The 10,221-nt window shown below is 39.2% G+C and overlaps 1 protein-coding gene and 1 pseudogene across 1 annotated transcript; both read right to left on the bottom strand.

The window, feature by feature from the left end:
• Window positions 1-4,594: 4,594 nt before the first annotated feature.
• LOC107657189 (macrophage mannose receptor 1-like) lies at window positions 4,595-7,985 on the bottom strand. Its single transcript, XM_016445215.1, has 3 exons — window positions 7,932-7,985; window positions 7,489-7,845; window positions 4,595-5,062 (listed from the first exon to the last, which is right to left on the bottom strand). The coding sequence occupies exons 1-3, from the start codon at window positions 7,966-7,968 to the stop codon at window positions 4,701-4,703; spliced, it is 756 nt and encodes a 251-aa protein (XP_016300701.1). The 5' UTR covers window positions 7,969-7,985; the 3' UTR covers window positions 4,595-4,700.
• Window positions 7,986-9,168: 1,183 nt separating this feature from the next.
• Window positions 9,169-10,221, bottom strand: part of LOC107657171 (kelch-like protein 33) — a 13,655-nt pseudogene continuing 12,602 nt past the window's right edge.

Genomic DNA, 10,221 nt, shown 5'->3' on the forward strand with positions numbered 1-10,221 from the left:
CACATTGTGTGACTTTTGGTTGTAATTTTCAGTCGAAGGGCAACAAGAGAAGCAATGCAAGACTTCACAAGAAGAGGAGAAAATAATGGGAAGATGCCTGTGGACGAATAAAACTTCCTAAAGACCCGCTTCTTTTTTCACTCCACTTTAGTCCTTTAGTCCTGATGCCTTTGAGTCTTTTAGTAGACCACAGCTACTGAAAGAGCTTACAAACGGCTGTGAAACGCTAGGTCATCCTGTAAACATGCCGACACTAATCATGACGCGCGGCCGCTAGAGGAGTTTCTCGGCGCAGATTTTCCTCGAGATCCGGGGCGTTTAGACTCCATGTGGGGAAAAATCGATGGTACAGCATTTGGTTTAAGCCTATGCTTATCCATCTCCACCTGTAAGCTCTTTCAGTAGCTGTGGTCATCATAACAGTATTTTATTTTCCGAGTTGTCTATTCCGAGTTGGGTTGTGGTAAAATTAGCAACAGGTAGCGGCAGTAGCTCACCGAATGCAACCATTTTACGTCATCAGAATAACGGCGCCCCCCCATAGTCCAAAATATGTATAAAACGATGTGATTTTTAAAATAACACAAATCTTTAATGGGTCTTCTACTACATATTTCAGGAAGAGACATAATTTACGTTATATTAAGCCATACAAGTCGTAATACCCAGGGATCCCTTTAAAAGCGCGGTTCTTCGATTTAAAAAAAATAAAATCGTGGCAAAACATTAAATTTGAATTAATCTTCAAAATCTGAAAAATAGCTCAGCCCTTGTCACAGTCTTCAGCTGGTGTGCCCAGGATGGCCACCAGAGGACACTGTGTGTTTGTGAAAGCACATGGCTTGTGTTGTGTTTGTTTGGTGCCATGTGCTTTCTCCCATCTTGTTACCTCATTATTGTTTCAGTTATTCCACCTGTGTCTCCCTAGTTACCTTCCCTACTTATTCTCCTTGTGTTTGCAGTCTTGTGCTGTTTCGTCATTTGTTGTATGTGGTCTAATGTGTCTGTGTGCGCCTTGTTTAAGCCTGCTCTGTCTGTTCCTGTGTGGCCTTCCCTCGCCTTGCCGAGCTGTGCCCTGTTCGGGCCTTTCTGCCGGGTTTTCCCCCCTTGGGGTAGCTTTTGTTAGTTTTGTTCATTTTCTTTATTAATAAAGAGCCCAATTACTGCATCCTTGAGTCCTCGCCTCATCTCTCCACACGGACCGTGACAGAAACACTTTTTGCTTCAGCATCTGTAACTCTCAGAGTTTTCAAGCTAGAGTATTCAAACTTTTATACCGAGTAACCACATTTGTGTACTACAAAATGCACCCATTGAAACCTCTGCAAGAATATCACACCCCTTATAAGTTGATGTCAAATACATGGAGTGCCTTTGTTACAATCTACCCCACTGATGTAACACATACTGGGGTAAGTTGTAACAATTAGTCAAAAGATGAAAAAACAGAAGCCACACCATGCAATATGCTACAAAAACATGTTTACTGAAACAATCCAAAAGAAGAACCCATTACAATGTCTTTCTTTGTGACTGAACATAACTTAGCTCCACTGTCTGTCTAACTCATGAGTGTGAGCATGTGTGTGTAAATTAGTCTACTAGAACAAGCTTGCTTAACAACATTTATTTTTAATGAACACTCAACTCCAGTGTATTTGTGAAAAAACATGCAAGTCTACCAAAAAAAAAAAAAACAGTCATGTGTTCATGTTTGTGTATCTATGTCTGAATTCTCAATCAGAGTCACAATGGTTCAATGTTCATTTTATTTATAAAGCACATTTAAAACAACTTTAGTTTACCAAAGTGCTGTACATAAAGCATAAATCTGATTACAGCATTTAAAAAATGCACAGACCTAATCGCTGCATTAGTACTGCATAGGCTTAAACACAAGAGTATAGTCCATATAAGCTTAAAACAACCTAATCACCTATCATTAAAAGCATGGGAGAAAATATGTGTTTTTAACAGACATTTAAATTCAGACACTGTAGAAGCAGTTCTGATAGATAGAGACAAACAGAGAAGGCTCTATCTCCCCTAGATTTTAGTCTAGTTCTGGGAACCCACAACATATGTGTAGTCTGAGATCTGAGTAATTTGACAGGATTGTGAACAGTAAGCAACTCTGAAAGATATTGAGGAGCAAGACAATTTACAGCTTTGTACACACAAAGCAAAATTGTAAACTCAATACGGTACTGCAATGGTAACCAGTGCAGCGAGCATAAGATAGGTGTAATATGAACCCGTTTGCGACTGTCCGTGAGCAAACAGGCAGCCGCATTTTGAACCAACTGAAGTCGATGTATAGATGAGACCGGCAAGCCATAGTAAAGCGAGTTACATTAATTAATGGTGACAATAATCAATGGTGACAAATTAATTTTATTAATCCTGGAGTGCAGGCTTGGTGGGCCCAGAGACTGCATAGAGCACATTTTACCCACACTTCCTTTGGCTTTGAGTTGGAAAATGGCCCAATATAGACAACACATCGTCTGAGGTCATGTAGCCATTAGTCTCACGTAGCCAGACTTTCAGACTGATGGCTGAAGGTCTGGAATCCATGGCAGCTTTTATTGGCCAAGGTCTGCCCATGAGGCCGTTTGACCGACATGTCAAACAACCAATCACAGTTCTTTTTGTTCAGTGTCACGTCTCGTGGCATGGAAATGTCACAATAACAGGCCGGTGTTTAAAACTCTCAGACGTATTTTAATGATTCTATGCCTCGACCTTTGAATATTTCACATACTTTTGAAAATCCAGTGTTTATTTGATCCTGATAAGCACTCGTCGTCATCATCGTCACAGTTGTAAAGACGACGGCTTTCTTCTTCTGTGAGTGGGTTTGGAATCACAGCAGTTTCCAGGCAGAACGTTAAAAACTGCGACACACACATCTCGCGGAAATCCTGTATAATTTAACCAATCCGATGACAACTTCAAAACTCCTGAAGTGTTTCCACTTTTGTGTGCCATATGCACCAGACGTTCAGCCAGCATGATGTCTGAGGCTGAGACTATGTAGCCATAGCCTAACCACAAGGTCTACACTTCAGCATAATGGTAACCTCAAAAATCGACATAACCTAAACTCTTTTAAATGTCAAATATAACTGAACAACAAACTTTAATAGGTCTTTCCCTTTACTAAAAAACACATCAAACAGCACTTAATTTCAACATTTACTCTCCTGATCTATCCCTATGCAAAGCATGATGGGAACTAGAAATCCACTGCCCAGTTTCAGTCAATGCAACGTAAATGATTCATGTAGCCCCAACACAAATGGTTTAAGTTAACTTAACATTTTACAAATGTAATTTAATTGAATGTAATACCATTTTGTGCAAATGACAACTGAGTAAAAAAAAAAACGAAAGATTTGTGTTGTGTTAGCTTTTTTAATTTAAGTAAACTGAGCAAACTACTAAAAAAAATGTTTTGAGTGTGGGGACATAATAATACATTTAAATTATGCATATACATATTCTAGTGAAGCTTAAAAGGAATTACCAAAATAAAGATTTCATTTTCACAGCTATATTTCTCTGTAAGCTGATTTGAGGCATCATTTAAAGCACTATATAAATAAACTGAGTTGATTTGATAGAATGCTTCCTTTGCAACTGATCTGACTGACTTTCTGTTCTTTGTGACCTCATCAGACACCCTTTTTAACACACTGGCATGCACACCTCTCTGTGTTTTTCTTTTCCACTGTCTAGGCAATCTGTAAAATTGTAAAAATAAAAATAAAATCATAGTTTTATATAAGGGGACGGTTGTAACACTTTTTAAAGATGTGTTACAACCCACCCCACCCCTGTCAGTCATTGTTTAGCTAGCTGTATTAGCTTAATTGTTTGAAATTAGAAGGGGGGAAATGCATCATGCATCATGTGAATCCTATCTTATCCCTGATTGGTGTAACTGGGGGTGTTACAACTCTCCCCGTGTTACAACCATACCCGGTCTCCCCTACCGAACCTTCACTGCTTTAAGAACAAACAATATTTCATTTAGCAGAGGCACATAATGTTGGTGCTCACTGGTTCACATTTAACCAGTCATTTCTAATCTAAAGACATGATTAATACATGAAACTCAATATAAGAGAGAGAGAAGTAGCCGCAACAACATACAGAGATCCTTAAAACACAAATAAGCAAATTAAAAAAACTAAAATCACACTCTTCATTTATATTATTTCATGATAAAATAGACGGAAAACAGTATAAATGTATATCTAATGATGAGTACATGCCTTTTGACCCCTCACAAAATTCAATTAACAGATTAATGTCTCATAATTCTGAAATGAGTAAATAACACAAGACATGTTGACAGAGTTTGTAAACACAAAACATACATCAACAGCGATTATGGGGCTCTAAAAAATTAAGCAAACAAACCCACAGGAATCGCACTGATGCATCAACAGAAATGCATCCACCTGATGGAAAACAGACCCTCAAAAGAACAAATTAGACAGTTTACAGCTCAATTACAGTTTACTGCAGAATATATTTGTACAAACATCTGAACAAAATATTTCTGCCTTGGTGTGACTGCCTGCTGACTGTAAAATGATTACTTTACAAAGTGCTGAATGAAAATGAAGTTAAAGGAAGTGAACACACAAGCTCTTGTTTTCTTACATGAAAGGTCTGTGTATCTTTCACTCTTAATATCTGCTGCAGATGAAGTTGAGTTTGTCAGTTTCAGGACGGCTGATCCAGCGCTGATCTCCTCCAGACTGAACTGCTCCAGATCTCACTGTGTGTTCACAGTCCTCCTCTGATGTGCCGTTCCCTGGAGCCCAGTTCTGATAGCACACCGTCTCTCCACTCACCCAGAACCAGACGGCCAAAATGTGAGAGTAGTGTAAACCCAACCACACCGCCGCAGTAGACGCCCGTTTAACCACGTTCATCACACGATGCTGAATCTCTTCTGAATGAACCGAGACCAGATCCACATGATTCTGTCTGCAGTATCTCAGAGCTTCAGACCACGTCAGATTCTCTCTGATCACAATCAGTTTATCTGGAAACCAAACAAACCACAAGCAGAAACTAGAGAGAGACTGATCAAAAACAACATGCAGAACAAACACTGTGGATGAGTTTGTCATGTCAGACATGTAGCGGGAACTTTAAGAGATCTGGGCCCGTATTTATCAAGCTTCTCAAAGTGCCATTTTAGTCTTAAGTGCTGAGAATTCATTAAATGTACTCCTACTTTCAAACTTAAGTATAAAAGCAAGTTATCAAATTTCTTAAAGCTAAGAATCGCTCTTACTCTCGCAGTTATTTAAGACAGCTCGAGTGGTCTCTCAAGTGGTTAGGAGTTGCCAGTAGGGGCTTGTGATGGCGCTGAGGGGACAGACGTGAGCAAATCTTTCAGGAGAGGAAGAACGTTCTTGAAATATTTGACGACAAGGTTACATTTCCTCAGTTATTCAAACAGAAAATGAGCAAAGAATATTACATTACCAAAGAACATCATAACTGACTTCAGTCTAGCGCGAGTATTATATGCTCTTTAAAAACACTCCTGTTATAATCGGTGAAGCTACCTACACTGTATCATGAATAAATCTCTTACCCCTTATTTACACTGCACACGTCTGCGGTGCGTTACGGCTCCGACACGGCCACCGGAGCTGATCACGGCTACTCAGCAGTTTCTGAAGCGGCTCTACGCACTGCATCACTAAAGATAGGTGCCTATATTTTTCACGGATAATAATAATAATTGTCTTGCTGTCATCAAAGAAATCAGCAACAGGCAATACCTCTGACTATCGTCGATACACGCTACTATCGTCTACCGGCACAACCCTAAATTGAAGGTTAACATAAAGTATTCTCTTGAAAATTATTTGTTGTCAAATGTGTGTTGAATGTAAACTCCTATTAGGAATTGAACCATTCAGTGTGAATTTATCTGAGAATATTCTTAAATATGGAAATCTATTCAGTGATTTGTCCATGCGTATTTCGTCATCCAAAACCCGTTTGTGGCACAGCAAAGTGTCGTGAATCAACTCTAAAACTGACACTTAAGATTTAGTCCTACACTTCGCTTAAATTAAGACTGAGATGCTTGATAACTAACTTTTATGCGCAGCTTAGAGCCAATAATTTTTTTATACTTAAGTCAATTCTTAGCAGCGTTCTTGAGAGTAATTCTCAGAGGCTTGATAAATACGGGCCGAGGAGGTGATGGATGGATTGTGTGTATTTTGAGAGGATCTACTCACCTTCATGACACACAAAAGGAAATGTTTGGTTGCAAGAGAAGTCATGCCATTGTCCCTGATCGTTCAGTTGAACAGCTGTACAGTCTTCACCACGTCCATATTTATCAGGTTGACCAGACTTCCAGTATCTGAATGAGGAGTTACTCTGATCTGACCACTGCCATGAGTCTCTGACTCTGAACAGACCGATCCAGACATATGTTTCAGATGAGTGATTATCACTAATGATCTTCTTAACCTTCTCATTCTCATCCTGGTTTCTCACACTGACCAGATCAATATGATTCTGTGTGCAGTAACTCTGAGCCTCTCTCCAGTTTATCAGCTTATTGACAAAGACAAGTCCTGTGTTCGCTTTAAGAAAAACAAGTGGACAAATATTCATGAATCAGTGTGTTCATTATTCTTACGCTGCTTTATGGTTTGGATGTGAACAGGAGCAGCGGTGGAAACATCAGAAACACGTCACTCAAAGATTCAAGCTGCTTCTACAGCTGGTGATATATTGAATGTTCACAATATTTTCAGGATTGTTTTAAAGATCTGATATGAAGTAACATTGGGGAACATTGTGATGATTTTAAAGCTCTCTCTATTTATCCATTATGAATACTTGATTCAGACAGAAAGAGAAACATCAAACAGAGGACGATGTTACACTGCAGCTAAATATGCTATTAACTAATCCATAGAAACAATTACCTGGACTGTAGATTACTAATTTATAAATTAAGAGTTAATAAATTATTTGTTTTAATGGACTATCATGAACTAGACTTGAGTTCATGTACGAGTAAAACTAAGCTATTACAGGTTTGTATTGAGATACTGAAGACTGAAATAAACTATCACCTCTAGTCACTGCTGTATATATTTCTTATGAACATTACAGTTATGATGATTATGATTATTAACAACTAGTTCCATATCAGTGTCTTTTTCTCTCTGTGATTGTTTTCCTCTGTAGTCACTTTAACTACAGGTTCCTATTGTGACAAATTACCCCATAGTGTGAAGTCTTTTATTCTCTGGAAAATATTGTGTCTATACAGAAATTGTATTAACAATGAATGTGTGACAAATGTACAGTCACTTCTATATTCACAATCAAATTAAAATAGGGGTTAGTAGTACATTAAAATATACACATCTATAAATTACTGGTTGTTTGAATTTCTATAAATTAATTTTAAATAGCTGCACTCACTGTTGTTGCAGATAAAATGTCGGTAAGCACTACATGGCAAATCATGCCATTGTCCATTTAACATCATAGCACAATAATCTCTGCCTTCTGGTTGTCCAGTAGCCCAGTTCAGATAGAGCGCAGGTTCACCTGAAGACCACTGCCATTCATCACGACCCGTCTTCTGCAGCCCAATCCAGACAAACTGAAAACCTCCACCATTCACACTCTTCTTCAGCTCGTTCATGTCGTTCATGTTGTCAACGGTGGCCAGATCTGCGTAATTCTCTCTGCAGTGTTTCTGAGCTTCAGTCCAGGTCTTCCGCTCATTTATAAAGTGATGCTGACGCTGAACACATTCAGATACGGAGCAGAGAGCTGTGAAAGAGAGACTTTGCTTTAATGCTTTTCATAACAGACCTAATGAAACTATAAACCATGAATAAAACCACAAACACACTCACCAATGAGAAGAAGAATGAAATATAGAGTTTGCTCCATTTCTGAGGAAGAATAATACAGATAAACTCAGATTTTAAATATTCACTAATTCATTTTAGTGTAAAACATGATTTCAGTGATTTCCATCATAACAGGAACATAAATGTACTGTACACAAACATTAAGACAATATTAATATCTCAAAGTCTAATTTAAATAATGAGTATGTGAGTTGTTCTTACTTTAGAGGTTGAGTGTTTCTGTCCTGAGTCTGATGTTTCTGTCTGCAGCTTCAAACTATATGATTATTATATCTGCTCTCATCCGTCACTCAGCACGTCACTTCATTTGTTTATTAGTCTAAAACAAAAGCCCTTCTAATTTTTCTTCCTTATTCACAGGTATTTCCTTCTGTTTTTTTTGTTCTCTGTGTTGGTCTTTGTTGCTGTAATTCTTTGGAAGTGTGTTAATTTGAATGTGGTGGAGACGGAGAGTCTGCATGTTCTGTAATGAAGTATTGTATTTCAACAGCGGCTTCACGGGAAAAATCCACCTCAACATTTGCATTTGATATTGTCATTTGATATTGTCAGTGACCAACAGCATGTTTCTGCATCCCAAACTAAACAATATTTTCACAAAATTTGAACATATTCTGTGTCACCATTAGCACAGTATCTGTTGCGTCATGAGTGCTATCACACAGAGTAACAAAAACATGCAAAAAAATAAATAAATACAGCAGCAACAACACACTCAACTCTTTATTTATGGAAATCATAAGCACAGAGAACGTCCACATTATTTCACTATGTATGCAGGAGCACTGTTGCTCTCTTCATATAATGTCAACATCAGTAAATTGCATTCACGGGTGTTACAAATTATGCTTGCATTTGATTTAAATGCTACTTTACCCTCTTTCTCTCGTTTTCCTTGTTCTCCTTAATCTTTCTCTCTTTTTTTTCACTGATCTGCATGCATATGACTAGACATGGGGTCAAACCAGATAAAAAGTTTTCTTTTTAATACTAAAATTCATGTTCACATTCACCATTTTTACTCTGCAACAGCAGCAGAAGCTACATAATATAACACAAAAAGGTGCATATAGTGTAAATGTATTTACATATGAGGTACAAGAGCAGGAAACTAATCTAAAAATAGAAAATGAATGAAATTTTTAATTCACAGATAATGAAATATACACTCTCTGTTACTATGACAGCTGAGTTTAAAGCATCTCTGATGCAGTTGCATTTACATCAGCCAATCAGTGTTGTCTCCCAAAACGTACAGCTGTCCGTCAAGAGTGGCTGCCGCAGGTGAGAGGTGCGGTCGGAGCAGGACGGGGAAAGATGTCCAGGAGTCACGAGCGGGATCGTACGACTCGCACTGCAGCTGGTCTCCAAACCCCGCCCACATTGGCTGCAACCCCCCGGCCACAACCAATCGCTGTCCCGAAACCAGCATCACGTGACCTTCCCGTCCCGCTCCCTCTGTCATAGGTGCGCGTTTTGAGCAGCCGTGTACCGGGTCGTAGAGCCACAGACTCGGATAGCAGCGCAGGTGAGAGTTGCAACCGCCCGACACAAACATCTGTCCGTTCAACACGGCCGCGGCGTGACCACAGACAGGAGCGTCAAGAGGATGAGACCAGCTGTGATAGCAGGAGGAAAACAAACATTACAGGCTTGATATTTAAAGGGGTCTTATGATGCGATTTTAATTTTTCCTTTCTCTTTGGAGTGTTACAAGCTCTTGGTGCATAAAGAAGATCTGTAAAGTTGCAAAGACTAAAGTCTGAAATCCAAAGAGACATTCTTTATAAAAGTTAAGAGTCAACCACGCCTACCTAAAACGGCTCGTTCTAACACGCCCCCGCGCGTTTTGAGCAGCCGTGTACCGGGTCGTAGAGCCACAGACTCGGATAGCAGCGCAGGTGAGAGTTGCAACCGCCCGACACAAACATCTGTCCGTTCAACACGGCCGCGGCGTGACCACAGACAGGAGCGTCCAGAGGATGAGACCAGCTGTGATAGCAGGAGGAAAACAAACATTACAGGCTTGATATTTAAAGGGGTCATATGATGCGATTTTAATTTTTCCTTTCTCTTTGGAGTGTTACAAGCTCTTGGCGCATAAAGAAGATCCGTAAAGTTGCAAAGACTAAAGTCTCAAATCCAAAGAGATATTCTTTATAAAAGTTAAGAATCAACCACACCTACCTAAAACGGCTCGTTCTAGCACGCCCCCACATGTCTATGTCACTATGTGGAAATATTAGCATAATGCTGCCCAAATGTGCACGCA

Source organism: Sinocyclocheilus anshuiensis, unplaced genomic scaffold (genome assembly GCF_001515605.1).
Source record: "Sinocyclocheilus anshuiensis isolate Anshui unplaced genomic scaffold, SAMN03320099.WGS_v1.1 scaffold171, whole genome shotgun sequence".
Classification (NCBI taxonomy): Eukaryota; Metazoa; Chordata; class Actinopteri; order Cypriniformes; family Cyprinidae; genus Sinocyclocheilus; species Sinocyclocheilus anshuiensis.

Bases quoted from the DNA above. Each gene is read 5' to 3' on its own strand.
- LOC107657189 (XM_016445215.1), bottom strand. From the start codon at position 7,968: ATGGAGCAAACTCTATATTTCATTCTTCTTCTCATTG. The intron at 7,846-7,931 runs GTGAGTGTGTTT...TCTCTTTCACAG, and splicing joins TTTCATTCTTCTTCTCATTG to CTCTCTGCTCCGTATCTGAA. The intron at 5,063-7,488 runs GTGAGTGCAGCT...TTTGGTTTCCAG, and splicing joins ACATTTTATCTGCAACAACA to ATAAACTGATTGTGATCAGA.